This window comes from Leptinotarsa decemlineata, unplaced genomic scaffold, assembly GCF_025532065.1.
Source record: "Leptinotarsa decemlineata unplaced genomic scaffold, Ldec_3_MD MMD2_tig00002159_RagTag_RagTag, whole genome shotgun sequence".
NCBI lineage: Eukaryota > Metazoa > Arthropoda > Insecta > Coleoptera > Chrysomelidae > Leptinotarsa > Leptinotarsa decemlineata.
In genome coordinates this window covers 7,965,062-7,978,298 of record NW_027412574.1, presented here as the reverse complement: position 1 = coordinate 7,978,298, position 13,237 = coordinate 7,965,062, and the positions used below count along the sequence as shown (strand labels likewise).

The following is a 13,237-nucleotide window of genomic DNA, read 5'->3' as shown; positions in this document are numbered from 1 at the left end:
AGGTTTGGGCAGGAATATTGGAAAACCATATTGTAGGACCTCTATTCATCGATCAAAATTTAACAGGGGAACTGTATTTGAATGTGCTGGAAACTACTGTTGACCCCCTCATCACTGAAATCGTCGATATGGATTCGATATGGATATTGTATTCCAATAAGATGGAGCACCACCACATTTCTCCAGACAAGTAAGAAACTATTTGTATACTAATTTTCCCGGTCGTTGGATTGGCCGTCGAAGTCCTACAGAATGGCCAGCCCGCTCACCAGATATGACACCTTCGAACTTTTTTTTATGGGGATATTTGAAGCAAAAGGTGTACAAAACTGAACCTGCTTTAATATTGAAGAATAATAAACATTTGTGAAGATATTGACGTTACTGTGTTCGAAAATGTTTGGCGTAAAATATCGGTTCATATGTCAGGAAGTACAAGGCAACTATTTCGAGCATCTTCTGAACTGACCTCAAGCTTATTACCGCATATGTAGTTAAATGTCAATGTATTCAGGCAATTATTATTGAAAGTTCCACCATTTTGTAGTAGTTGAAGATATTGACATTATATTCTAGGATTGTGAAGCATTTGTCATGAGCTTCAAAAAGATGTGACACAAGACCCCCCTTTTCATTAAACTTTTTTTCCCAGATGACGCCCAGTCGCTATCTTGAAAATTTCATCTGTCAATTTCACTTCAAAATGAAGTATTCATGCATTAATTTCATTATTTCAAATTTCAGTTTTTTGAGTTGACCCGTTCAAAAAATAAAAGGAGGAGAAATGCACTGTATACTAAAACTTCTAGTCTATTCGATGTAGGTGCCCAGCGTAAGCTTTCATTCAAGCACTTGTGAAGAAAATGATGCACTTGAAAACTAGGCTTTTCATCGAGTATTTTATTGATAATTCTTGTGTAATCTTCCATTGCCCCAAGTGTACAATATTTTCTATTGTATTATCTAGTTTTTCTTTCTATCTTTAATATTTACTAAATCCGGCACTGTTTATATTGGACCACAAAAATTGATGGATTTCTTATCTGAATGTATAATTGGTGTGTCTTTCCCAGTAAGATTCTCACGTCACGTTTCACCAATACATCGTAATTCCCGATAAGATCAAAACATATAAAATTCCTAACGAGAACGTATAGTGACACTTCATTACGGTTTCGATGCGGTTAACGAGTCTGCTTACCGTAAACAATAATTTGATTCGGAGTCATTTTCTTGTTGTCATCGGAATAATCTTATCAGCATCGGGTCGTGATCTGTGCCGTTATTGAAATGGACGGAGGAGCTACAGTTTACTATACTCTCGATGAAATCTCCAAGCACGACGGGAAGCAAGATCCCAGAGTATGGATTATCCTTAAAGACATCGTGTATGATGTGACGGATTATTTAGACGATGTAAGTTATATCACCTTTAATGGTGCCTAGGTTATAATACCCTCACTGGTATACATTGATGGAGCTACTTTTCGGGTGTATAAAAAACAGCCTCCTCGAAATGTTAACAAATTTTGATCTTGAGTAACTTTTTGATTTTTATCCGGATTTGGATATTTTTTGAATAAATGGAATTAAATTCATCCCAGATTGATCCTATTTACACACATTATATGGGGAGAACTAGGTTTTGTTTCTCTCTAGGTTTATTACATACTGTGGTGAAATACAGCTTCTGGATGACACTCAAAACTATTTATCCTGAGTGCCAGCTTGGTTCAATCTCTAGACATAATTTTTTCTTTCGTTTTGACATCATAATTATTTTCGAATTTATGATTTATTGAATAACGCATTGTATGTTCTCTACGCAGTCGTCATGAGCAACGATCAAGCATGCTTATCCTATTGGGACTATCTAGACAAATGCTTGAGAAGTGGCAAAAGACCACCTACGAATAAAAATGAACTTCCTGTTGGAAGCTATTGTCCAAGGTAGAAGAAGCAACTCCCGATATTAAAAATGTGGTTAAATCAAAGCATGTGATTTTTTACGACCGAACATACTCGTATAGTACTTCCAATACCAATTGGAACAGCACAGAGAAGGAATTCCTGCCTCGACATAGACGTCGTCAAATTATTTTTCAGTGGTAGTTTTTCAGTTACTTATTCTTACAATCATAGCAATTGATCACCCCATGAAAAAGTTATCTCAACTGAATTTCTCCACCATAGGTAATTATGAAAAACTTCGAAATTTAAGGTAGTTGATTTCCGAGTCGAAAACTCTAAAATACAATGAAACACAAATAATCACACCGAATTCTCGTCAAACATATATTTACAAAATAATAGAGGCCAACAAAATTGCTACAAAAATCAAAATTCTTCTTCGCTATATTTGGATGGGGTGGAATCATCATCGGATTGAATAACGATCAGATTTATGGAACTTTGCACATAATATTTGTTCTCTTCTTTTATAACGTGGGCCACACAGTTCTTCCACACATCATTATTACCTACTTCATTCACCACTCGCCTTATATTGTCAAGCACCACAGCATTCAAATTCGGTGACTGATTACGCTTTCGCAAGCTTTCTTTCATTGTGACCTGAACCATTTCAATTGGATTGAACACACAATAGTATGGAGGCAAATGTAAGAGAATATGACCACGTGTTTCACACATCGAATCAATAATATACTCTTTTTTGAAATTACGTTGTTTTATGGTCGCCAGTAATACCTTTTCCGTTGGAATCTTTTCGGGTATTTCCATGTCATGATTTCGCATGAAATCAACAATATCTGCTTTTTTTGTGTTATTGTTTGGTATTGTAGTCAATAACCGAGATAACAATAACCGAGTTTGAAGGAACATTTGGGAGAAGCTGCTCACTGAACCAGGTTTCGAATAAAGCAGCAGTCATATCTTCGTGGTAATCAGCAGACGAATCTTTTATATTTTTGGCCGGCAAAAGCAAAGCGTTAGGTACGAAATCACTTTCATTCCCGGCATGCGAAATTATAACACGTTTTCCTCTTGAAAAATGTGTGTTCAAAGCACAATACTCGGTTTAAACGATGAGATTGGAACCTTTGGTGTAAAAGTTGAAAACTTTTTTTAGAGATCAATTACCCTAACACCAAACAAATATTTTTGTACTCGACGCGCGTTTCGCTAACAAGGTTAGCATCTTCAGGAGAAGCAACAACAAAGTCCACATCGGAACAAAAAAACTGTAGATATATAAACAGCTAACCCTTGTCTTCAGATTCAGTATCAATTCGCTTCTCCTGAAGATGCTAACCTTGTTAGCGAAACGCGCGTCGAGTGCAAAAATATCAGTTTGGTGTTAGGGTAATTGATTTCTAGAAAAAGTTTTCAAAAATCGGTTTGCAAAACCACTCACTACCTTACCTAACCTAACGAACACACGGCACTGATAAAGAAATATTGTGAAACAGACAAAAAATTAGTATTCAGCCAGTCCAGCTAGCCGAGCCTTTATTCCTCAACTATTCCTCAAACATTCCATGTTTACTAACTATCTGGGCGACTATGGGCCACAGGCAAGAAATGTTTATGACTGTACTCTTATTTTAATTGCCGTTCAATTTGGGAATGGATAGACTATAACTGTGTCGAAGCTATTTTTCGGGTCTGCGGATGTTTGAGCCCGGCGTTTCGTTCCTTACTGCGGTGAGCGAAGTGTTCTCGGTGTCTTTTGATAATATCTACTGCAGTAGTGGACGAAACGTTAGGCTTGAAACCCTAAAGACAACCCCAAAAAACCCGAAAAAGGCTTTGACACAATTCGGTTCACTATTTCCATTTTCAACGCTATTTTTGCTAATTTATGGAACAAACTCGTTATTTCACAAGCAATGTACTTTCAACAAAGACCTGAAAAAGGTCGATTTTTATTTTCGAATATCGATTCTCAAATGTATATTTTGGAGATCTCACATCACTGGTTTTTACGTAGTGACGTCATCGGTGATTTGTTTAAATTGAAATGAGGGTCTTGTGATAGTTCATTAAGTGATGATAATTTATCTGATATCTTTGTAGTGGTTGAACACAAAATATTTTTTTCAGTAAGGAAATGATCCCATGTCTAACAAAATACTACAATTGAATGAAATGTTCAAAATCTATCCTCCAGTCTTTTGACGATAAGCAAATCTACGGACACATAACTCTGCACATCGCGAATAACTTTAGGAGTGATTCTGCTAATTCCGACCCTGATTTGATATTCCAGCTGTGAATTTTACCGTCTAGGGGAGAGTGGGGTAATTGCGAACACCTAGGAAAGAACTGAAATTAAACAAAACCAGTTAAGGTTATGAATGCTATTTATTACTGAAAATTAACTATAACTAATCATTTTTATGTTCTCATAATCAACGTAGATACATGTTCCATATAAAATAAAATATTAATACAAAAACAAAACATTGGAGTCCGGGATTACCCCACAAGACGTGAGGTGGTCTGTGGGGTAATTACGAACATATTTTAATCTGAACAGAAATCACAAACAAAGCCTCGTGATGTACTTTCACCACTCGTACAGTTTTCGTGACCCCATAAATTACATTTGTAGCATTTTATCCAGTCTTCATTAGGTGGATCTTCATACTTTCCATCACAAATTAGGCAATCATACTCGTTTTTCTTTCCATCACCTTCATTTGCAACTGTTGGATTAGCAAAAGATATGAAGTGGTGTAACAAATCTACAAATAAGTTCTCGTTGATCCAACCTGAATCACTTACGGCTGCTATCATATCAGGATTGCCTCCACGTAACAGCTGAGCATTCATACGCTTCCTTTTATAAATAAAAAATGAAGAATATACTTTCCTGAAGTACTACAAGCGCAGACAACTGTCGTTGAAGTAACTCTTTCACCACTTGTTGCCATACCGACTTGTTTCTAGCCTTTTGGTGCTAAAATCCTTGCATTTCTTTGGACATTGGATATACCTGTCTCGTCCACGTTGTATATTCGATTGGCATCAAAATGGTGTTTGGTTCATAAAATTCTCAAATTATTGAAGAACATTTTCACTTCTGTTTCATTAAAAGCTGTAATTCCATTGTTAGAAGTGGACTCAGGTTTACGTTGTGAAATATTAGGGTGCCTTTTTCTTAAATCCATAGAACCAGTATTTTCCTGCCATTTGAGATGTTTTGTCAAAATTATGTTTTAATTATTTCCAAATTCGCCAAATTTGAATGCTATTTTTGGTACCATTTGTATAGTCAAACCATAAAATAATTAATAGTCCTCCAACTCTCTTTCATGTTCTTCAGTAAATATAGCCTTTCTGCCAGTTTTTGGCTCCTTTATAACTTCTTTCTTGAGATAGTCGTGTATACTACTTTTCGGAATAGAATAAATAGCAGCTGCTTTTCCAAATGAAAGTGTTTTACTTTCAACATCCTGAATAGCCTTGTCTGTCTCCTAATTTGTATATGGTCTCAGTCTTTCTTGGGTAATTTCGTGACATCTGAAATATAGTCAGTTAAAAATAAGTATATTTCAAAATACATCATTTACAATTTCATATAGATACAGGACAGAAAACAAGGATATATAATAAAAATAGGATATAAAATAAACTATACCGTGTGTAGGGGTTATTGCGAATGGCCGGGATTACCCCCCTAAAATCATCCGCTATCCGCCATCATCCGGATAGTACTAAAAACAGTGAGTGATTATTCTCATTTTCATTTTTGAATACGAATAATGGTCACAATAATAGGTAGCGATGAAATTCTGAAAAATTCCTGAATGCTATTCTTCTGTTGAATATAATAATAATAATATTTATATCTTTTTGAGTAGTAATAAAATAGTCACCTTTGTTCAACAATCACATCTTTGCCTTTAAACGTAATACATCCCTAACTGAACAATAACACGATATATTTCGCACTAACCAAAAACATTAACTCGATATCATCTTTAAGAACAGGAAAAAATATCCTCTAAATCTGTTTGAAAGTTTTTTTCCGTTAACCATCTATCGTTCCCCGAGAAGAACAACCCTCAGAAGTCGAAGTTTTTGCGAGCTAAGGATTAACGTGCGATTCCTGGCACGGATTGGATGATTTACAGTGAAAAATTAATCCCCGGCCATAGGGCTACTGTCCTTCTAGTCATTTGATCGTCACAAATCACTATTTATCTAGTGGTCAGTGAAAGAGTTCTATTGACATTAATACTACTAATTACACTGATGACAAACAGAAAAATATCTTAATTTCTGTTTATAACTTAATGTTAGTAGGTATAGTATTTCTTGGGAGTTGACAAGTAATACTATTTTGATTGCTTCTATTCTTTTTTGATTTACTACTATCAAAGTGTATTTACTGCAAATGAAAAAAACCTGATTATGAACTATTTACTGATACTGAAGATTACGTATCGAAATCAATCTGAGTACTACTATCAACCAATAGTTTTCAGAAGTCACAACCTATGTTCTCCCAATCCAACCGAGCTCCTTCTTCAGCTTCATAATTTCCTTTAGATGAATCAGTATTTATTCAAATATCTCCTAATATTAAATAAGGCATACATTCCTTTGAAATAGGCCTAAATGAATCTAATGTACATTATTTTCATTGATGATATTGTGTATCGATTTGATTACATGATATCTGTCAGCATACTACTATTATTATTTCCACTATTCTCTTTGCTGACGATACTTCTTTTATCAACACCTTTTAAAATTTACCTACTCTTTTAAAAATGGCCTATAAATCCATTCACAATGCGAAAAATTGGTTTACCGCCAACTTCATGCAATTAAATGATCAGAAGACTCAAAAATTAATCATTTCAAGTAACAATAACTATGCGACAGGTGAACATTGCAAACTTCTCGCTATTACAGTCGATGAATCCATTAATTGGTATATGCATACAGAGAATTTAAATAAACGTCTAGCTAGTATCTTGTTTCTAATGAGAAGGCTGCCAATCTAGAAATACTGAGAAATTCATATTTGTTTTAGTTCACTCCCGAATTAGTTATGGCTCAATCTTATGGGGTGATTCCTGTCATGCCGCAAAAATTTTCAGGTCTCAAAAAAGGCCATGATAACCGGAGTGTACCTATTAGACCCTGACTCATTTATCAAACTGAGAAGAATGACGCTTCCGTGTATTTATATTTTCCAAACTGTCTGTGAAATACACGAAAATAAAAGGAACTATTTTTTACCTCTGATATTCACACTTATGATAGTAGATCTGCTGATCAAATAGCGTTGCCGCGATTTCGTTTAACCAATCCAAAACGAACTAAATACATTTCAAAATTTACAAGTTGACTTCAGAGATGCGTTCACTGAATAATAATTAATTCAAAAGAGCTATTAGAGATACACTTTTAGACCATTGTTTTTATAGTATTGATGAATTTTGAAACAATATTCTATTGATTAATAATATAGGGTGTTCCATCTCAGACGAGCCACCCCGTATATTTCTTATCCCATAGTGAGTGGAAAAATTTTCCGAAACACGTCGAATGATTTTGTTTGGGGGACATCTTTTGACGTATATTTTAGGATTGAACGAGCAACCCCCTAATAGGGGGCTCTTCAACCTCTCAAACTTGAATAGGGGAGAGGGGTTGAGTGATACTTTATTTGAAAGGTCTTGGAAGCCTCTTTACAACGGTGTATGAAAAACGTAAATTTGATGAACCGTTTTGGTCAAAAATCTATTTTACAGCTCGAATGAACCACCTTGAATAATTTGGTTATTTTTACAATGTACAAGCCCATTTTCATCAAGCCCTTTTTACAAACTCAAACAATCGTCAAAAAATTACATTCTTGAACAATTTGATTGTGTTATCATCATGCTTACAATCAAAAAAATCAAACCTGCGTGTTTAAATCCAATGTTCAAATTGTCCTCCATTGCCATCCATACAGTAATACTTTCTCTCAATCTTGCCTCAATTTTTTTGTGCTTACAAAATGATTGTCTGGTTGTAACGTTTCTTCGATCATTTCAATCAGTCTGTTGAGTTACTACTTTGCTGATTTGTTTGAAATTTCAAAAAATATGGTGTACACATTGCAAGAACGTGTTGAGCTGGTTAGCGTTTATTACCAAAAACAAAATTGTGCCTTTTAGTGGCTGCAAGGATATTTAACCAAAACCATCCTGAACGTAGCGTTCGGCATAACCGGCATAACTATAGAATTTGGAACGATACAAATCCTCAGGTATTTCAAGAAGCTCACTCTCAACATCCAGAAAAGCTAAACGTTTGGGAGATCACCTAATTGGACCTCTGTTTATTCCTGTTAATTTAACTGGCGAACGTTATCTTGAAATGCAGGAAAATGCGATTGATCCGTTAATAAATGAACAGTTAGAAAACAATTCACTACTACTTGTACAACAATTGCATTTCCAACAAGACGGAGCTCCTCTGCACTACGCCGCACCAGTTCGCCAATAACCCAATTTGCAATACCCCGGTCGTTGGTTTAGAAGAAGAGGTCCTATGTAGTGGCCTGCCCGATCTCCTGACCTGAACCCTCTGGACTTCTTCTTGTGGAGACATCTCAAGTCCAAGATTTTTGTGACTCACCCTGAAAATTTGGACGAACTACGCCAAAGAATTGTGAATGAGTGTCGTCAAATAACTCCAACTATGCTGAACCATGTCAGAAACGGTTATCAGTCAAGATTGTATTATTGTATGGAAGTCAATGGAGGACAGTTTGAACATTTGATTTAAACATGCAGATTTGATTTTTTTGATTGTAAGCATGATGATAAAACAATTCAATTTTTTCAAGAATATGATTTTTTGAAAACTGTTCAAGTTTGTAAAAAGGGCTTAATAAAAATGGGCTTGTACCTGTAAAAATAACCAAAATATTCAAGGTGGTTCAATCGAGCTGCAAAATAGATTTTTGGCGAAAACGGTTCATCAAATTTACGTTCTTCAAACACCGTTGTAAAGAGGATTCCAAGACCTTTCAAATAAAGTATCACTCAACCCCTCTCCCCTATTCAAGTTTGAGGGGTTGAAGAGCCCCCTATCAGGGGGTTGCTCGTTCAAGCCTAAAATATACGTCAAAAGATGTCCCCCGAACAAAATCATTCGATGTGTTTCAGGAAATTTTTCCATTCACTATGGGATAAGAAATATACGGGATGGCTCGTCTGAGATGGAACACCCTGTATATTAAGCAGTAATCATTTACTTGTATATTCATATTTGTGAACATATGTGTACGTTATGTTATATTTTTAATTCATTTAAATCTAAAAGTAATGAAAAGTTTTTTATCAGTTTACATATTACACGTCTCTCTATGACTATTTTCTATGTATGGCATGCTGTAAACTTATTATAAAACAATCAAATAAATCTATTCATTTATTTTTTATAAAGTTGTATGTTCTTTTTTTATTTCTTCAATTCAATGATTGACAATGAGTTCCTAAATAGTAGCATTTTGGTCTTTAAATTGATATTGCTTATATCAGTTGTGACTCTCGAAATCAATTTTGATATATTATCAATATATCCTAATTGGCATTTTTTTCGTTTACAATTTGGTTTTATGAGTACCCACCTGATTCAGATAAACGTAATTTATATCAGAGATATGGATCAAACATCATTCATCACACCTACCTGATTCAGATGAACGTAATTTATATCAGAGATATGGATCAAACATCATTCATTATATTTGAAAACATTTATATTATCATCGAAGTAATAATTACGGAATATTTCTTTTAAGACAAGATAGCAAAAGACGCAAATCAATCAATATATCTGACTGGGATACTTTTCATAATGATCCTAATAATCCAAAACCTAATGTTTAATGAGCGAGTGTGATGATTGTGTATCAGTAATGTGAACATGTAGTTTTATTTAAGATTTAAAGCTAGTATAGAAACGGAAATCATACTCAGAATCGGTGAACGAATCAACAAATGTATTACATAACAAATATGTATTGCCCAAGGTTTATTCAGTTTCCCATAACTAAAGATCTTATTATATCTTCCACTTTCGTTTTAGCATGATATTTCAAATAAAAGGTTATTTTTGTCAACAATACTTTCACCAGAAGAACTTCAAGAGAATTTTCTTTAAATTAACGAATTCAATATTCCGCAGAAATGTCACCACAAAATTCAACTTCGACTACTCTTCATTTTACTTGAGAAATGCACCGCCATCTTGAGACAATGGATAATATATATTTTCTGATTTTTTCATACTTCAACTCCATTTTCGTAACAACGGCATTGTTACTAGCCTACTAGCCATTGTTATTAGCCTCTTGCAGGCTAATAACAGTAGTAGTCATACGAGAAACCTACACACGAATGTGTGTTTCTAGCTACATATGGAACATCATGGCTGTTGGTTGTCCTGTCATCCATATATCGTAGCAGAATCCATCCACCATGAATTAAATACATTCTCGCAAGAAAAAAATTAGTTGAAAAGGGACTTGGACTTATGACTTTTTGATCATAAATAAAAAAAACTATTTACGCCAATTTATTGATACTTTATTTCAATTTCTCAAAATATTCACAGATGGAGTTTAAATGCAGTTGAGTAGTTTCAATGCAGATGAAATTGATTTTCAATCGTTGGAGAAATAAATGCCTTGAATAATTGACTGAATTCTATTTATTTTTTTTCCTTCATATAAAAACATTCTGGATCACATTACCTTCTACCTCGATGATTACTTGTATTTTTTTTTCACCTGAAACTTTCAAACATCATGAAAAAAAATTTTAGTGACTCATTGAATGGAAATTTTGTACTTTACATAATAACAATCATATGACCTTTAACCTACTCAATGACTGATGATATTTCACATGAGTTTAGTTAAAAACTGATTATGCATTTTCAATTTGAATATTGCGAAAGGACATTTTAACAAACTCATAAAATGGACATGTCATAAACTGATTATCAGTTTCCACATTCAGAAACGGTGAAGAATTCAACTTTATATGATCATTGTGTAAATTTTCAGAATTCTTTAATCTATTGATTTCTGAGCATTCTAAAATCCCTAAGGCGCTCTCAGAGCGGTGCCTGTGCAAAAGTAGCGATTCACATTGGATTTGAATCGCTGGAGATTAAATCTATATAGAAAAACCTTCTCAGGAAGTTTATTTCACATAAACGAAGTTCTCCAGATGAAAGAGTAGGTACTTAAACAGCGAAGTTCGAGGCATAGTGAGTTGAACCCCAAAACGAAGAGCAGCCACAGTCCATCGCGTATTTCTGATATGTACCAGTCTTGGTGGAATCAAATGTGCCAAATCACTTGAACACTTTCCCTGAAAGTATCTATAGAAGAGAGACAAATACCCGATGTTCCAGACTATCTAGATTGCAAGAAATGTTTGCGTCTCCAATCAGACAGATGACTCTTTTCTGGATGGAATCCAGCAGCTTCAGGCTATATCTAGGGGCGGATCTCCATACATGAGAGCAATACTCCAAAGAAAGTGTGTACAGTTTTCTGGTTCGGAACAGTGTTCCAAGTTTTTGAGAAGCAGCCTTTGCAATTTCAGTGACATGATTATGCCAAGACATATTGGTTTCCATTTTAACCCCCCAACATACTTATCAGAGCAGAAAGCGGAATTGTCTGACCTGAAATTATTATTTCCAGTTCGGAGACATTAATCTTTTTAGAGAAAACCGATTCCTGGGTTCTTGTGGCATTAAATTGAACCTGGTTCTTTGCACCCCAATTCGAAATCAGTTCTAGATCGTCATTAGGATACTCAATCTCCTGCTGCCGGTGAAGATGTGCATCTGCAGCCGATGTCCTGGAATCCAAATGTAATGACGAGAAAAGTGTGCTGTTGTCAGCAAAGCAATATATTGGATTCTTGGTTAGAGTTTTTGTTCAGGGACCTATCTGTGTACGTTGGTTTTCTGTACACTCTGTGGCTCAATTTACCGTCTTCATGTATATTCACGAAGACATCCAAGAAGGTTAGAGGTACCTCTAGCCAAGAAGGCTAGAGGTACACACATAAGGACAGGTAATCCAATTGGGAGAAACCAAAAGCCACGTCCACTGATAACAATATAAAACCAGAAGACTCAAATACTAGCATCGGCACTGCGACCGTTACCACATTGCCTTTGATAATGTCTACCACAATCACAATAGAAGACGAACCGTCAGATATGAAAACCTGCTGACCAAAATATAATTTGGCCAGTAACCCACATTTAAGTCTGTTCTTTTCGAATAACCAGCGATGTTATCGCTGGTTTCATCCAATAAGTGAGTCAATGTCCTATATTTTTTCTATTTATGAACCAAACACTGGATGAAAACTGCACCTAAATCGGTTCAGCCGTTTTTTGATATTAGCGGTCATAAACGTATAGACAAATAGAAAGTGATCAGTTAAAATATGCATTGATAGTGATGGTTATGTAATGAATACAGATATTTGTTTCATATGATGAACTTTCCTATTATTCGCGTAGTCATAATTAGGCTATTAAAACATGAGTACATTTTGAAATTAGAAAGTTATTTGTTGCTACTCTGATAAATAATTTTCGAAATGATTTCACTACAATTTATGAAAGCACATTACTAGAGTTCAAAAAAACTGCCAAAAATTTGAGCTGATCAGGAAATGACAATAATGTGATTTGTTTTGCCCCACTTTCATACATTTTTTTTCTGATAAGTGATGCAGATATTTGTTCAACGAATCAAAACAGCAAAACAGAAATGGACGTCTGGGTAAACATTTATTGTCTGATTGATCATTTGAAAGAACAAGTCAATTATCATACTATACATGATATCTAATAATTGAACAGTTTTCACAAAAAAAATCAAGATGCGTTTCGCTACACGGGAGCTTCATCACAAACATTGCTCAGAGACATCAGTACATAAAACTATTCTACAACGTTTTTACCTGTTTTGTTCATGTGTGGCCATGAAAAAAGTTTTTTAATATTTTTGCCTTCAAGAAAAGTATAGAATTGTTGAGAGCTGGTTTTCAAAATGAGAACACACTATGATAAAGAAATATCAGAAGTGATTCAAATAAAATGAATCAGTCATTAATCTGATGCACGCATTTTCAAAAAAAAGTTCGTTTCAGAAAACCTCCTTATTTATTGTAAGTTTCGCAAATTTTGTTGTGCTTGACATAAAAAACGGATGAGAATGATC

The 13,237-nt window shown here is 34.8% G+C and overlaps 1 protein-coding gene across 1 annotated transcript in view; it reads left to right on the top strand.

Annotated features, from left to right (window-relative positions):
• The first annotated feature begins 1,108 nt into the window (after positions 1-1,108).
• Positions 1,109-13,237, top strand: part of LOC141483030 (cytochrome b5) — a 33,549-nt gene continuing 21,420 nt past the window's right edge. The window contains exon 1 of the mRNA XM_074177193.1: positions 1,109-1,416. Coding sequence (XP_074033294.1) covers positions 1,291-1,416 — 126 coding nt within the window. The 5' untranslated portion in view covers positions 1,109-1,290. The remainder of the gene's footprint in view (positions 1,417-13,237) is intronic.